The following is an 18,165-nucleotide window of genomic DNA, read 5'->3' as shown; positions in this document are numbered from 1 at the left end:
GGAATGCGGTTAATGACTGTTTTCAGGAAAAAGTGTGGCTCAGGGTACCAATTCTCAGAAGGCAGATAAGAATAATAGAAATAGTACATAATATCTGTTCTCTTGTTAGTCAACCAGGGATTTTTTTAAATAATCAGATTAATTACCACATTTTATTTAATGGTATTTAAAACTGGAACGTGATTTTACTGGCATATATAATTTTACACTAAAAATATAATCCATTTATGATAACTATAAGAAATCTTACTTGAGCTTTTTATTTAGTTAGTTATTTTGTCTTTTGTCTTTTTAGGGCCGCACCCACGGCACATGGAGGTTCCCAGACTAGGGGTCCAATTGGAGCTGTTGCTGCCGGCCTATGCCACAGCCACAGCAATGCCAGATCCAAGCCACGTCTGCAATCTACACCACAGCTCCTAGCAACACTAGATCCCCAACCCACTGGGCAAGGCCAGGGGTTAAACCCACAACCTCATGGTTCCTAGTCGGATTCATTTCCACTTCACCACAAAGGGAACTCCTTACTTGAGCTTTATCACCTAGCTTCTCTGCAGCATATATGTAAATAATTTTAATTTACAGAAAAGCCTCAAAGACAAATTATAAATAGGATAGATCCATTAGGTATCTATATGTATTCATTAGGATAAATATAGTAAAAAAATCACAAATTATAGGATTGGGATGGATAAAAGTATTAGTTTATGTGGAAAGTGATAGTTTTTAAAAATGCTTTTGTGTTAACAGGTTCACAATATCATAGTAAAACTTCTCAAGTAGAAATGATCTTTTAAATATTTTTAAATCACAACCAAACATGGGTAACATTAGAGCACAGCTGTGTAAAAGAGAAACAGAGGTTCCTTGCTTTTCTTCATAAATTAAAACTTTTGGGCTAATCAAGCAAGGATCATTATTACATTAGAATTCCTTTAAGTCAGAAAGAAAATATTTCATATTTGAATTCTGCTTGAGAGTAGCCCTAAAGAAAACAGTATCAGTAGAAGTAGTGGTGCTGGTAGTAGTGGTGACTCTAATAAGAAAAATAAAAAGTGGACACTTCAGAATATTTACTACGTACAACCACTGTTCTAAGAGCTGTACATTAAGTCACCTGCTTAATTTTGATAAGATCCCTATGAAGTTAGTACCTTATTATCCTATAGTAACAGATGGCAATACTGAGGAATAAAGTTTGAAATGTGCCCACTTTAATTAGGCAGTGTGGTCCCATAGTTTGTATAATCCAACCTCTACACTACTGCAATTTAGAATCGTTAAACAAAATAACACATCCATCTCATTTCTGTCATTCCAGAATGGTAGCTCAGTTTTGATTATTATTTTATAGTTGAAATAAGCTTTTATTGATAGAGCAGTAGATGCCTTTCACTGCCACACTTTGAGATTCCAAGAACATCTTATCTAAATCAAAATTATTTATGAATTTTTCCATTTCACTCAAGGTTTTTCAGCACAAGTGACCCACCTTTTCCTCCAATGGTGGACTTCAAACAAAGCTCTGGCAAAATCTCTCGAGTCATTTTTGTCCAGTACCTGCCTATACAGTAATTACTTACAAATTTTTAACTTTACAAAAATTATAAGTATCTACATAATATTTTCCTTTATTGTAGCAGTTAAAATATTGAAAGCCTAGAACAGATCAATGACAATATAGTGTCACAAGGAAGACATGTTGGGTGAGATCCTTGGGAAGTATAAAGCATGACACTGCCTATGGGCTTCAGGAGGCTATAGATTCAATGGGTACATCTGAGAGAAGACAAATGACAATCCACATAACAGGTCCAGATAATGTTTTTTACAAGTGAAACCAAAGCATTCCAAATAACAAATGGCCTTAGAGTTCTATACATAACCAAACTCACAAAGATTCTAACTTCCTTAGAAAAAGCATATTGTTTTCCTCTCTGTCCCCTAGTTCAATCTACAGCTTATAGTGTGTGTTTAACAAATGTTGTTGACTGACAAACAAAAATAATGTTTTCTCTTTTTCTCAGGCCCCTATCAATCTGGTCTGTATACTGTAGCTAGAGTGACATTTTTGAAATAGAAATTTGACAATGATAACCTCCTCCCCACTTCCACATTACACTCCTCCACTGCTTTTCCACCTTTTTCATAAAAAGTTTAAAATCCTTGCCAGAGGCATGACTTGGCCCATTCCTCAAGAGCTCCATACTCAAGGGTCTTGAATGGGCTGTGCCATCTCCTGCACCAGACTACTGCCCTAATATTTCTCCTATGCCTTTGCCTGGCTAATTCCTTCTAATCCCTCAGATTTTAAATACCACTCCTCAGGAAAACCTTCTTTGATTCGGTCTGTTCACACTCTTTTAAGTTTTCACAGTACCATATACCTGTCCTTCAAAATACATATCATTTTAAATTTTCATTTATTTGTTTTTTATGTTTTGTGCCTCTTCACTGAAATAAGAGGGAGTAAGGAACTATTTCTGAGAGTTTACTCACCATTTTTTTGCTGGGCCCATGATTCAGGCACATATAAAGCACTATATTTGTTGAATAAAGGAATGAATGAATAAATGAATGAGTGAATATGATTGCCAATCTGTTCACATTAGTAAAGTTACAGAAAGCAGGGGCTTTATTAAATGGTATCTATCACAATAATGCTTAGTAATATCAAGCAATCAGCCATCAACAAGCCACATGTGTTCACGGCCATTTAAATAAAGAAAATGAATAAAAGTGATACTCAGAGTCCAGTTGGAAATTTTCATATAAGAGACCCTAGATGCATAAAATCTGGAAACCATTAAATGTACAACAAGTTCTCATTAATCAGACTTTTATTCTTATTTTTAACTGGGTAGCCATAGAATTCACTAATTCTTTTAAGCTGCTAGGAAACTATTAGTCCTCCTAAGTAGAAACTTATTAAATAATAATGGTCTCAGGGCACTTAGATGGGTATGATTCACTGAAAAAGCTATGTATCTCATAAGCATCCATCATTCAGGAAAGATGACATTCGTGGATAGTTGACATCTGAGGTTAACTCTCAGGGTCAAAGAACATAAGTTAGTTCTGTTCCATCAGCCATATACGCGCGCGCGTGCACACACACACGCACACACACACACACACACACACACACACGCACGCACTCTTTCTCTTGATTAATCCCTGAACCTGAAAATAAATCAAACCTAACAAACTGGAAACCTTACTCAGCAGACATGATAAATACAGGGTTTGAGAATAAGAGGGCTGGTGCTCTTACTCAGGCTCTGTCACTAACCTGATCATGACACAAAACCTTCCTTGTGTTTTCTTTCCATCAGCACATAAATAAATAAATAAAATTTGCTAGGCCTGAATAAACAGAGTAAGGATGAACGTGAGCTTATTAAATGAAAATATCCTAGAAATTATAGGTGCATAAGTTGTTTAAAGACAGTGTAGAAAAAAAATAATATTCTTATTTTCTTTTTAATAATTCTTACTGTATTTTGAATACAAAGGCAACTAAAATAACATTAGACCTCTTCATTAAGTTAAAAAAAAAAAAAACAAGAAACTGTAGTTGGGACCAGATATCATTTGAATTTTGTTGAATGTTTGCTGTTGATTTTTTTTCTAAATGTTCTCTAATGGTTATGGACTTACTTGTTTTTAAATTATTGCTGTTTTGTTTTTTAATGTGGCAATCAGTGTAAATACTGGCTAGATGCAGGGCTTTGTTTATACTTCATCTGAATAGAAATCATCTATCCCTTGCCATCAATACATGATTGGTGTTGGGAGAGGCATCCATTCTCAATTAATTATTTAATAGTCACTTGACACACATGAAGCAGGGAAAATAAGCAAAATGGAGCCAATCCTTCTGGGGAGACCAACTCTGCCTTTATCACTCCATCTCCCATTTCTGCGATAATCAAAGGAATCGAGCCTTTTGTTTCCCCTTCATGACTAGTGGTGATCTTGGCACTCCATTTCCAGCTCAAATTTTGAAAATGAATCAATGCTACAGAATCATTCTGATAGGGTTTTCTTTTCTGGGTTGAATTACCTTATACATCAGGTACTATACTGTTCAATTACATATCTATTTCAAAATTCTTCATCTCATGGAAAGTGCTATCCGCTTGCAAAATAAAATGCATTTCAGAAACATCTAATTTTGCTTCTTTTCTACATTACTTTGTCATGCTTTCTCCATGTTTAACTGTTCCTGATTATGCATATCCCTAGATTTCTACATTAAAAATGCACAGAAAAATAAAAATTTTCATTTAAAACACCCTCCCACATAGAACAAGCTGTCATTGTGTCATATTTGTTTCCTAACTTAAGGAAGGAAGTTATATCTCATGTGTCCTTCGTTAAATTGTCTGCTCTCTATATTAAAGTGGCATTGGGATACTTAGAGCAATTTGTCCCATAATATAATGTTCATTTTTAAATTCATTTCTATTCATCAGTGCAGAGGTATGCGACTTCTCATTACACAATAGGAAGTCATCAAATGTACCTATCTTGTTCATGTTTTACAATTAAGTTATAATTGTTAGAGGAAAAGCATGTAATGTTTTGTTTTCTTAAAACATAGCTACAAAGCCTGATCCTAAATCCATGGAAATTTACTAGTCAAGCTGAAGTGTAGTACAAGCCATGGAAAACACAGTGTTCTATAGTTACTTAAGCAAAGATACATGAAAACAAAAACCTTCATGACAGTAGAAAGCAAGAAAATAACACTTTACTTTTTTTCATAAATTCATGAAGGCAACACAATTCTCCTAATGCCTAAATTTCTCTACTTCCTAACTCCCTGTGCTGTTTAAACAATTACAGATTTTATCAAGTCTTCATTTCTCCTTAAAGTCAGGTAAGAAAGAACTGCCAAGTCTAATAAGATTTACAAGGGCTAGTTCCCCTTAGCAGTGTCAGCGAAAAAACCAAAAGACCTTATACAATAAAATACAGCCATACATAGAGCTTTGGTCCCTATAGCTTTCAAGATCAGATTTAATAATTCACCTTTTTAAAAAAATTCAGCCATAAATGCCATTTTTCCATGTGCTGATTGTCTTGATTTCACCCATAAGCTATCTACTTTAAATCCTAACAATTCTCTCTCCTACTCAGCCACAGATACATCCATATTTCTTCTTTTTCATATCACTCACTTTCTGTTCACAGGCTTTTCTATATTTATACAACAACATTTTCCCTTGGTCATTGCCATGTAGCAACACTGGAAAAACACAGTAATGATTCAATTTTACCTATAAAGAGGAGAAAATAAAACTTAGAGCTATGAGGGGTTTTATTTTGTTTTTTGTTTTGTTTTGTTTTTAATTTCACACTATTTCAATTCCTAAGAATAACAGAAATTACAGCTTGGCCTCCACCACTTAGATAAATATCATTAGCTGAATATCCTCAGAAAGTCTCTTGCACTCGTTTATATGCATCCCCTGTTCATTAGTCTACAGAAGCTTCCCAGTCCAGCAACGTCTAAATTTCTCTATTTATCTTCCCAAGTCATCTGCTAATTGAGAAATAGGTTATTTAATCTCTAACATTTCTAAACATGAGCTGACCTCTCTCCTACTTCAAGAAACCACAGAAATAATATAATTTTATTAAACTGACAAATGTTGGACTTGACATAACCAAAGAAACTAACATTAATTCCCAGAACCCTCCGGCCTTCTTAATAAGAAAATCTTCACAAGCCCTCCCCCTCCTCACAACCAGGGGCAGGACCTGACACTTCACTTAGAAAAGGTACAGCTGTGCCCAGGAAGCCTGTCTCCCTTGCCCTTTACCAGCGGTAACTACATGGGGATTCTCAACAATGGTGACTCTCTCCTGACTTCAATTTTCACCAAATAGAAAAGGCACAGCTGTGCCTAGGAAGCCTGTCTCCCTTGCCCTTTACCAGAGGTAACTACATGGGGATTCTCAACAATGGTGACTCTCTCCTGACTTCAATTTTCACCAAATGTGTGCCCAATCTTCTAGATGCTTCTGCATCTTATGGGGGAGATCTGTGGCTTACAGACTCAGTGATGGAATAGGAAAGCACAGCACACATTCAGGTGGGCCAGGGCCCAGGGAAAATAGGGAGCAGCCTGGCAAAGAACCCTCGAGAAATAAAGAAATAATTCTCCTTGCCACTTGGAAGGAAATAGGGTTAGTAGAAAGGGCTCTGGGGAAGAAACTGAACCTGGAAATCCGGAGGATGCCAAGGGAGGGGCAGTGGGAAGCAATAAGGCCTAGAAGCCAGAAACAGATCTTCACTGGGGCTCTCTCGGAAGCACACTTTCTTGTGAAGGAGACCCCCATGCACCGGCCGGGAGCTATTTCACCCTGCCTCCCCGTGCCCTGCCCAGGCCGAGGCCCCCGAGGCTCAGGCGTCGTCGGGTCTTACCTTGGCTGCAGTCCTTGCCGCGGAAGCCGGTTCGCGAGCAGTCGCACACCGCCTGGTCGTCCACCACTGAGCACACGCCTCCATTGAGGCACACCCCTCCCTCGCCCTCCTCGCCCGCCTCGCATGGGCTCCCGCCGCCGCTGTTGGGCGGCTCATCGTCCAGCTTCACCTCGCCGCTGTCCACCGGCAGGGCCTGTGAGGAGTTGACCCTCACGTCGCGGATCCACCCTTTGAAGGGCTCCCGCTCCCGCACGGAGGCCAGTGTAAGCTTGAGCGCAGCGGCGCGCAGTTCTGGGGGCAGCCCCCCGACGAAGAGGCCGCTGAACACCGTCATGTCCCGGCGCTTGGACTTGACCTCCACCCACTTGGCCTCCACCTGGTCTATGAAGAGCGTGGTATTGCGGAACTGACGACGGATGCGCACGCTGTGCCACGCGCCATCGTTGACCGGCGTGTCCGCCAGGAGCGTAGCAGGCTCCGCACAAAAGATGGAGAAGCTGAGCTGCAGGCGGCCGCCCCGCGTCAGGATGAGCTCCAGGAAGTCGCAGAAGCCCTCGTCGTCGAAGTAGAGCACTAGGCCCCGGGCGCTGCGCGTCTTGAGCTGGAAGCTCATCTCGCTCTCACAGCAAGCGTTCCACTTGGGGAAGCGCGTCCACTGGCCCTCAGCGCCCGGGAACTCCAGCCCGTTGCCCAGCTCTGCCCAGCAGCCCAGGAGCAGCAGCGAGAGGCACAGGAGAAAACAGCCCCCGCGCTGGAGAAGCGCCGTCCCCATGCTCGGGGCTGGGGTGCGGCGGGGGGGTGCCGGGGCCGACAGGGTCAAAATGGTCCGAGACACCGTGATGCAGAAATAAGGGTCCGGAAATAAGTTGAATAAGGGAAAGGATAGGAGTGGGAGGGATGCACCCTCCTTTATCTAGCTCTTTTTTTCTTCTTCTTCTTCCAGTAACCCCTTCCTCTCTCCCTATAGTCTTCTCCCAACGGGAAAATGTAGACCCCAGCGGTACAGAGCAGCCACAGAACTTCCAGACCAAAGGGAGGATACACTTTGGAAGTAACGTTCTGGAAAAGGTGTCAAGAGAAAGTCAAGGGAAATCACACATCCATTTGAGCCCAATGAACTAGTCCAAGAGTGTTGGTATCAACTGATGCTTCACTCTTGAAATACCATCATCTGCCAGGTACCTCAGTGGTACCAGGCAAAAGGGAAGGAGTTAAAATTAGGGAAGAAGCAGACACTTCCAGGGAAGTACCAGAAGCCAGCAGTGAACCAGGGTCCTTGGATATTGGTAATGCCTCAAGTGTTTCTCCTCCAGCTGTACTGTCCCAAACCAGAAGGGAGAAGGGGGTCCCTTGCCTCTTTAAGGCAGCACTTATCAACCCCAGAGTAGCTTCAAAGGCCTGCTGCTTCTGTCATATCATAGACTTCCAGTACTACTGTAGCCAAAGCAGAATTCCTTGCACGTGGCCTCACAAGCTGTATTTTACTTCTCCTTTTCCCTCCCCAACAGGAGGGTTCAAACTCAGAAGCTGTGAAATAGCCAGAAGCTGTTAGATGGGAAATCACAACAGCTCCTCTTCTTTCCTCTCCGCCTCTGCAAGGCCAAGCTAAGATGCCAGCATATCAATTGGTTGTGTGTTGGTGATGCATTTTGGTTTTATTTTGTCTTTTTATAAGGAGAAATCTGCAGAGAATTAAAATTAAAATTAAGTTCTAAAGTCTGTTATGTATCACATAAATCATTATGCAACCCAGAAATCAGTGTTGTTTGTTGTTAGTAAGCTAGAATTAACCTTATTGGAGCTTATTAATCTGGTATACAATTGAGAACTATGTCTCCTAATAGTTAGTATTAGATACAACATTAGTTACAATCAACCATTACATCCTTCCAGCTTATTATAATTGTAGATAGGTAACCCTCCCAGGTTTTAATAGGTATTTGGTTATGGCTATCTTTTACTTTTTCTGAGAAAGTTTAGTAATTTTTTTAAATATAAGAGGATAGAAAAAAAAGGCTTTTAGGGACTTCTGCTCATACTGTGCACTGGTTACATGGAAAATAAAAATACAAGCTATTCAAATACCAGTTAATAGCAGATTTTAAACAGGCAAAGCAGATCAAACTGTCAACTGGAAGGTGCCAGACTGGATTTGTGCAGCTTTCCTACCATTTTATTTTTTTCATAGAAATATTGATGATTTCTTCAGAGTCTCTCTTAAATTTCAAACAAGTATTTTCTTCCTTTTTATTAAAGGAATAATCCATTATAGGATAAAACATCTAACTGGAGTCTGATGTGTTTTTTTAGGCAGCATTTGTGTCACAAATGCCATAATACTAACTCCTCTAAAGATGGGTAAAGTAATATTTTGCCTAACAGTATAATGATCTTAACTCCCCTTCAAGTACTTTTAGGTGGTCAGCTCTTAGAATTTGTGTGGTTAGAACAGCAGCTGGTATGTGTGTCACCTTAGCTGCTAGGGTTCCAGGATGCTAGAATTTAAACCCTATCTTTGAATCACTCACTATAGTATTAAATCACATCTCTTTATTCAACTCTAGTCTGACAGGTTCTTGAAATGGTATAGAAATCATAACTAGTGAATTGTTTTTTTAAGGCATTTTTTTAAACCAAACATTCCTCTCACATTTTCACACACACAAAAAAATCACAAATATATCATCTGGTCATGTCAAGAAAACACATATTTCTCTCACCATTTCCCACTATCTCTGCCAACCACATACACACAACACACACACACACACCCATGTATTGCCTGGACACAGAAGCTCACTACTATCCAATTAACACTTTTTTTTTCCTACAAGCTGAAACTAGCAGTAATTTATGGCACCGCATTGTGCTGCTGCTCCTCCATGGAGGGAGCTGAGAGCATTTCTCTTCAGTACAGAGCAATCCCTACAGGTGTCAGCTGAGAGCCACCAAGCTAGGGGATCCCACTTCAAGTTCCTCCCCAGATGAAACTGATGACTGGTTCTTCTTTCAAATCACACACACACACACACACACACACACACTCGCACACACACATGCACACAGGATACCCACTAGCAAACTGAAATAAGAATCTAAGTTGCTTATTTATTATGGCTGAAACATTCCACACCATCAGCAATCACCAGCCATATCTTGTCTACTCCAGTGCCAAGCCTGAAGAAAGGTGCTCTTAAATATCATTCTAAGATAGCCTTTTATTCAATATTCTTTCACTTTTTAAGTGGACTCAGGAATCTGTGAAATTTTCAGTCACTGTGAAATAAATCTGTTATTTATTTCACTACAGGAGTAGTGCTTTGGAACCATCCACAAGCTCGTGTATTAGAAAACCATTTTTGTTGTTGTTAGTTGGTTGGAGCTGATTATTTTATTAATTGGTATTATATAGATCATAAAACCTTTCTTTGTCCCTCTCTCCTGCTCTCCTCCACTGATGCATACCTTAACAATTTTTAAGGAATGTGAGAGAAGGGGAAATTTTATATATATATATATACATATATATATATATATACACACACACATACATACAAATACATATGTGTGTGTGTGTGTGTATGTGTTCTTACCACAGGGGAGGTCAACTGACTCTCCCAGTTCTTAGAGGAAGCTCATTGTGTGAGAAAGAGTATCTGTATTTATATGGAGAAAAGGATTCTCTCTAGGTGCCGGAAAAACCTGGTGAGTTCACAAATTAGAGGATAAAATAAAAGGATCTGAAAAACAACCTCACTGCAGCCAAAGGAAGAAGCGCTCTAATTCAAAAGCAGACTAACAGCCTCATTAATCTTTTCTTTCATTTCTAGAATCAAATTCATTCCCAAGCCACTGGAAGGATCGATACAGTATGTTCATCAGCAGCAGCTGCATTTATTTTAATATGTTTATAATAACATGCAACACACACACACCTTTCCATGTACCTTTCAATTTACCATAATGAAGAACCTGAAATCTTTGCTAGAATGTTTAGAGGTGCTTATCTCCCCCCCAACCCCCGGCTTTTACAAAGTCCCTCAATATCAATGCACACCCAAAATTCTCCGTGGCTTTCCCGCCCAGTCTCTAAGCTCCATCTCTAATACCAGTGCAGTTTCTTGGAGCCTGGAGTCGACTGCACAAATTAAGTCTAGGCACAGCATGGGGCTGAAGGGGAAGGGAAATAAAGATGTAGCTATAGGTGTATTTTATTGCTTTGGTTTCCAACTTGCCCATTTTCTTTTCTTTTTTTCTCTTTTTTTTTTTTTTTTTTTTTTTTTTTTGCTAACAAATCACTGCATTCAGTCTTTAAGTTACTACCCCAGTTCCTCCATCTCATCTTCTTACCGTCTATTTAAAAAGCTGCATGCAAAACAATCAAGATCTATACTCCTCCACCCTCCCACCACCCATCCTTCCCTGTGCGTTTGTGGCAGATCCTGGCTCAGTTACAACGGGGAAAGATATCCTTCTCCGGCTTGCCTCGCCCCGACCCCTCCCCCCAACCCAAATTGAGCTTCTTTACCTGTACGGTTATTCCCCCTTAGCTCCAGCCAGAGCTTGAGGCATACATCGGTCAAAGCGAATTTCCTGAGGTCTGGATAAGGCGACTGCCGCTGCCTTTTCAGAGGCGTCGGGCTTGAGCGTCTATCTCCAGGAGTGCGGGAAGAGAGAACAGGCAACGGAGGGGAGCAGAAGGAGGAGGAGAGGGAAAGAGCTGGGAAGGAGGAGGTGGTGGTGGAGCCAGAGAAGGCTGGGTTACGTGACGCCGGGTGCTGTCCTTCTGAAAGAGAAGGGCGGAGCTGAGCTCTCCGCAGTACCATGGAGAGCGGCGGGCCGTCCTCAGGCTGGGATACTGGTGGGCTCAGCCCGCCGGCGCAGCCTCTCCGGGTCGGGATGCTACGCAGCGAGGTGTATCTACCTTTGCTTAGTCCCCTTGCTGTGGGAGCCCGATCCTGGGGGCGGAGACCTGCTGCAAGTGCTTCTAACTTGTCACCACCCACCCTCCCCTACCCGAGAGAAAGAAAAAGAGAGAGAGAAACCAGAGACCCACGTAGCCTACTGAGCATGCCCAGGCCCGGCTAGACCCACGGAAAGCTGTGTGAAGATTCCACTTATCCGTGGTTTAGTTGTGATTGGGCCAGGGTACCTGAGAGGGTTCCAGGGAAGGGCTCAGCAGCCAAAAAGAAGGGACTAAGGAGTCAGGAGTCGGTGATTAAGAAGAGCCCTAGCTTTACTTGCGCACTTTGGTCTCTTGTTTGGAACCCTTGAAAAGCTGCAGCTCTTCGAGGAATGCAGAGCAAGGCAAGATTCATACAGTCGCTGGCATTCCTCCAGATCCACCGTCCCTGCCCCACCCCTTACTGTGAGCCTGGCCCGAGTGATCACTTGAGACCTTCAAGATCTGCCTAAGCTGTGCCAAAAGATGTGAAAGGGACTCACCAGGCTAACGCACCTACTTGGATACCAGACGCAAGTCTGTCTGACAAGGTGCTTTTCTTGGTAGCCTCTCTCGTCCCCCAGCCTCCCCTATCTTTCAACGCTCTGCTTTGGCCATGGGCATCCTGAGCTGAATCAAGTTCTGTACCTGTTTTAACTCTTCCCTCTGTCTCCTCCTTGCTTTTGCAGCTGGTAAAACCTGGAGGAAGTGAAACTTGGTGCAAGGTTCTAACCGTATCACTGGGCATGCCCATTAGGCATTGCTGATTTTGGTGACAAAGGAGTTAACTCTAAAGCAACTTGCAGAATAGGTGGTAGAAAAGCCTGAAGTGTGTGGCTAAATTATTGTTTGAGTCCTATGGACACTTAAATTTCTAACCCTATTATATTCCTAGCTTGGGTTAGTTTTAGAGCAGAAACAGCAGACAAATTTATTTCAACACCACAAATCTAATAGCTTCAGCCTCAAATGCCATAAGGTAAGACTATTTTCTGCCTCTAGGCCTTATAAGCGAAACTGTGAGAACTAGACAAATTCAGAAGTACTGAAATAATATACATTCCAAATGAAATATTCATTTCCTTCCAGAGAAACCAGAGCTCATTCTTTTTGATAACACTATTTATACTTTACTTTTTTTTTTTTTTTTTGTCTCTTTGCCATTTCTTGGGCTGCTTCCGCTGCATATGAAAGTTCCCAAGCTAGGGGTCGAATTGGAGCTGTAGCCACCGGCCTACACCACAGCCACAGCAACGTGGGATCTGAGCCACATCTGCAACCTACACCACAGCTCACAGCAACTCTGGATCCTCAACCCACTGAGCAAGGCCATGAATCGAACCCACAACCTCATGGTTCCTAGTTGGATTCGTTAATCACTGAGCCACGACAGGAACTCCTGACTTATACTTTGCTTTTGTAAAAGAGTCTAAATAACTTGGAGACAGGAAGCACAGTTTCTATTATTTTTATTGGCTTCAGAAAGGCAGTGTTGTCAAGTAATTAAATGTATGGGAACTAGAATCAGGTTGTCTGTACCTGAATTCCATCTCTGCCATTTAACAGCTGTGACCTTAAGTAGGATGCTTAACCTTACAATGCCTCAGTCAACTCACCCATAAAATGGATATATTAATAGCTCCCAATACACCTGTTTGTTATTGTGAAGGTTAAATGAATAAATAAATATAAAACATTTTAGAATTGTGTTGAGTAAGTATTAGCTTTTTAAAAAAATTAGTTTCAAGCCCATTAGTTTGACTCAATGGAAGTCACTTCTCCGAAATTCAGATTCCTTAACTGTAAAGTAAGGCTGTTAGTGAGTGCTAACTTATTTCACAGGGTAACTTTGGAAATGTAATGAAATAATAACTGTTAACATGATTTTAAAACACAAAAAAGAAATTTTAAATAATGTAAAGCTAAGTCTCAGAAAAACACCTTATCTAAGGTTAATGAGCCATCAAGTGAACTTGGACCATAAAAATAGCCCACTCAATTCAGGTGCTTTTTTTTTTATTTTCCTACTATTTACCAATAGGTTGTAGAGAAAATAGTACATAAAGTATGCCCACATGTATCTATTACAGAGGTAACGCTTACTGCAAAAGTAAAATAGAAGGGACAGCAATTGAATCTAAAAAGGCTTCATGATACCCTTAAGATCTTTGTGCACATTCATCAGCGAATCTTATGGTGATGGCATATTTCTAGAGGCTCTCTTAAGACTTTATTTTTTTTTTTAATTTTTTTTTAATCTTTTGGCTTTTTAGGGTCGCACCCGTGACATATAGAGGTTCCCAGGCTAGGGGTCAAATTGGCTTATCCCTCACAGGAACCCTATAATGTAGTCTATAATTTCACTCATTTTACCAATGATTAAGTGAAGCATAAGAGAGATTAGCCAAGATAGTCAAGGTCATACCTGCCAATATAAGAGAAAAGAAGGATACAAATTCAAGACTGTGATCTTAAACACCCTGCTATACTAATTGCCTCTTATCAAATGACCAGCTACACTTAGCACACTGCTTGGCACAGCGCTGATGCTAGTAAATGTTACTGCTTTCTTCTTCTCTTCTTCTTCTTCCTCTTCTTCTCCTTCTCCTTCTTTTTTTTTTTTTTTTTTTTTTTTTTTTGCCAAACCCAAGGCATGTGGAAGTTCCCAGGCCAGCAGTCCGACCCTCACCACAGCTGACCCAAGCCACTGCAGTGACAATGCTAGATCCTTAACCTATTGGGCCATAAGAGAACTCTCCTTTATTCCTCTTTAAGAGTTTCATCAAGAGGGATCCAGGAAACTAAACAGTCAGTTTTGGAATGCAGTAAAGTCTTTCCTTAATGACAAATACATTATGAAAGATCTTAATGAAAATGGATGTGGTGTTTTTAATGTTAGTATCATTGTTTTTTGATTGTGGGTGAGATATAAAATGATTCTTATAGATATTAATTTGAGGCAACTTAGCATTTATCAAAAGTACCTAGTGTTTTTTTTAGAGGGGTGGAAACTAGGATTCCCAATCACCATAGGGAATCTACCAATTTTAGGCTACAGTGGTGTGTGAAGGATTTTAACTCCTGCCCCTTGGTACTACTCAAAACAAATGAGATAATTGTGAAATCAAGGTGGTTGTTTATGATTATGTCTGATTGGGAGAATTTCTGACTACCCAAATATGGAAACATAAATAATATCTCATGCCATAAACTAGTAAACATTTTGCAACAATGAAATGGAAATGCATGATCACCATAAACAAATACATCTCCACAAGGTATTAAATATTAATGAGAATTCTAACATGGAAACTTGCTCCACACTAAAAATAAATGGAACTAAGTGATAAGATTTTTTGACTGAGAAATGAATACAGAGAGACTCTGTGTTTACTGCTGCAATCATAGCTTATGCTTTAACATTAGGAGATCAGTGTAAACACCTACTTTCTCAATTAACATTAAGTCACACTAGAGGCTTTGAAATACCCATGAATTTCAAGATTGATATCATTTTGGAAGGGGGTTTTCACTTCACAAATATAAGTGATTGAGAAGAAATGCATGATAATAATGAGGGAAAATACGAGTTGATATGCATTTAATACCTTTACATTAAGGATGGTAGGTAATTTAAGAGATAATAAGATTTATAATTTTAAGGGATTTTATATTTGCCGTGATTTAAGGGATCAAAATTATATCATTTTTTTCTACTGAAATAATGGTATTACTAGGGAAGAGATTAGATTACATGATACTCTCAACTAAATTTCAGATTACAAGTGAATTCCTCTAATCAATTACAATATCATTGTTGCATAATCAGAATGCTACTATTTTGTTTACAAGTTATTTTAATAATAGATACAATCTTATTTGTTTTATGGTTAAATGTCTCTACCCGGCTTCCTTTATATAAACTAATACTAGTTTTCTAGTTACAAGAGTTGAGGAATAGTTAAGAACAAAGTTATGAACATGCTGCTATGTAAACTTCATTTTCAATACAACAACTAGAGGAATTTTTTAGATGCAAGACAATGCAATGCGTCTGGGACTTTGGACTTAGGTATAGATTGGAACAAACATACTGGAAATTTCGTATAGAAAAATTCCCATAATTTCTCATGAAGTTTAATAAATTACTTTCAGGAGAAATAGAACTCTACGTTAAATACTTTTGCACTACTTGAAAAAACTTTCGCCTAGTAAAATTAGGCTACTTCCACATGAGTATATAATTTTTCATTAATGTGAAGATAGCATGTGACTTTTAATGGCTACAAATCATTAGAATGATAATTATTAAGGAATCAAACTACAGTAGAGAAAGCACATGGATAGTTTCTAGAGAACAGTGGTTAAGTTCTAACCAATGCACTTGCAAGAGAGGTTTCAACATGGGGCATGTGTTTGATGGGCAGTGTTTTTAAATTTAGGGCATTACTCAAACCTGTGTATGTTACATCTGTCATGCCTATCCCCACCCCCTTTCCCCACAATGATGAAAAAAACTTTCCCCCCCAAAGCAGCTACTAAACCAAATCTGCGAGAAGCCCCTGACTGGAGTGTTATTTCACTCAAAATTAGTTGCATAGTTAATCCTGTCTGCATTATAGTCTATAAGAACTTATTTCTCCTCCTATACCCAAACTTTGTCTCTTTTCTGCCCCTACCCCTACCCTGCTTACAATCAATCCCTTCCATTCCCAACCGCTAGACTTTAGGAAAGGAATTTTCTTTTTCTTTCTTGTTTTTTGTTTGTTTGTTTGTAGGGCCACACCCTTGATATAGGGAAGTTTCCTGGCTAGGGGTGGAATCAGAGTTACAGCTGACAGCCTACACCACAGCCACAGCAATGCGGGATCTGAGCCGCATCTGTGACTTACACCACAGCCCATGGCAACACCAGATCCTTAACCCACTGAGCAAGGCCAGGGATTGAACCTGCATCCTCATGGATACTAGTCAAGTTCATTACCGCTGAGCCACAAAGGGAACTTGTAGACTTTCTCATTCATCAAAATCTAGCTTTACACTTATTTTCATTGGATCCCTGCAACCAGCGAATTTGTTTAATTTAACCAGTCCAGTTTAATTTCCCTCACTGTGGCTTTTGAGGGAAGAGTAGGAGTTGTGCTAAAGTTATAGATGCCAGTGAGATTCAGAGCCTTATTTTACCTTTGCATCATTTAAGCCTATTTCTGCCCCTAGAAATCTGTGGAATCAATTATCTATGCTGGCATATTGAAATATTTTGTAGTTAGCTTTTAAAGCATATTCTGTTTGAGTTTCTGTTTGTTTGTTGTTCATTTCCCATTCTTATCACAAGCTCCTGACTCCCTCCTTCACTTTAATATATATTTTTAGGCCTCATTTTTCTTCTACGGCTCTATCCTTCTCCTGTAGTTTTTATTTTTACCTTTCATATCCAGTTTTTTCTCTGCTGCATCTTCTTAATATTGTTTTTAACTTAATCACATGTGTGTGTGTATATCATACACACATATAGAGTTAAGTATGTTAAAAATAAAGACAATGGTAGCTATTTAATATACACCATTGGAATTTCACAAATTAGAGTAATACTATCCACTTTTTTATACAAAAAATAATCCTAGGCTTTTGATGTTACTTGTGAAGCAGAATTGACAAGAGTTTTACTTTTATAAAAGGTTTTCTCCTGCTGAAGAGAAAAATAACAGGAAAATAGAGATGAAATGAATGCTAAATTATTTGTGCACTTGATCTAGACACTCAGTTGAATGAGACTGTAGTACAGTGTTAGGCAATTTAATTTTGTTTTGTTTTGTTTTTTGTCTTTTTGCCATTTCTTAGGCCGCTCCTGTGGCATATGGGGGTTCCCAGCTAGGGGTCGAATTGGAGCTGTAGCCACCAGCCTATGCCAGAGCCACAGCAATGCAAGATCCGAGCTGCATCTGCAACCTACACCACAGCCCACGGCAATGCTGGATCTTTAACCCACTGAGCAAGGCCAGGGATCGAACCCACAACCTCATGGTTCCTAGTCCGATTCATTAACCACCGAGCCACAACAGGAACTCCTAGGCAATTTAATTTTGTGTTTATCAAGGAGAGCAGACCAAAATGATTAAGAAAGTCTGGCATATGATGTACATGACCGATATAAACCGAACTGGGGAAACAGTGAAGACGGGTTGGCACTGTGGCCAGCTAAAAATCTGCTTTTCTAAAAAGGCCATTTACTCTCCAGCTCTAACAGATTGTGATCAGGTGGGTCTAGTGTTGCCAGATCATATGATTTTTCCAAAAGCAGCTGGAAATCTGCCATTTTATATAATCTATTTATTCTTAAAATCATAGAGCATTAACACATAATAATAACCTCCATAAAACAACACTGTGAAGGACAGAACAGATGCGTCTGCTGCTTGGAAATGGCACATGGGCTGCCAACTTAACACCTTCACCTTTATGTTCACACACACATGTGCAAACTCACACTCATTTTCATCTTGAGTTCAGCATTTCAAAAAATGTATTTTTATGTTCTAAATCCAGCCAAGAATATGAAGTGAATAAACAGGTACAATAAAGATTAAAGGTTTATCTGTTGGAATCAGAAGATAATTTTCTAAGTAGCTTGGTAAATGGAAAGGAACACTGGATTTTGAGTTACATAAGTACTCTAGTTGTAATTTTGTTTTGCACCCTAGGCAGATCTCTTAGCTTCTCTAATTTAATGCCCACTGATATGCTGTAGGCTGAATTATGCCCCTCAAAGAGATATGCTGAAGTTTTC

At 39.7% G+C, this 18,165-nt stretch overlaps 1 protein-coding gene across 50 annotated transcripts in view; it reads right to left on the bottom strand.

Annotated features, from left to right (window-relative positions):
• NRXN1 (neurexin 1) overlaps positions 1-11,125 on the bottom strand; it is a 1,114,648-nt gene extending 1,103,523 nt beyond the window's left edge. For all 50 annotated transcript variants that reach the window (XM_021088237.2, XM_085019302.1, XM_085019323.1 and 47 more), the window contains exons 1-2: positions 10,965-11,125; positions 6,437-8,118 (exon numbers count right to left, since the gene is read on the bottom strand). In XM_021088237.2, coding sequence (XP_020943896.1) covers positions 6,437-7,208 — 772 coding nt within the window. In that variant the 5' untranslated portion in view covers positions 7,209-8,118; positions 10,965-11,125. The remainder of the gene's footprint in view (positions 1-6,436; positions 8,119-10,964) is intronic.
• Positions 11,126-18,165: the final 7,040 nt, after the last annotated feature.

Source organism: Sus scrofa, chromosome 3, assembly GCF_054392235.1.
Source record: "Sus scrofa isolate SSC_HxYL_T2T_F1_AM1 chromosome 3, Sscrofa_HxYL_maternal_Yorkshire_Landrace_v2.0, whole genome shotgun sequence".
Taxonomy (NCBI): Eukaryota; Metazoa; Chordata; class Mammalia; order Artiodactyla; family Suidae; genus Sus; species Sus scrofa.
This window is presented reverse-complemented; position numbering and strand designations above follow the sequence as displayed.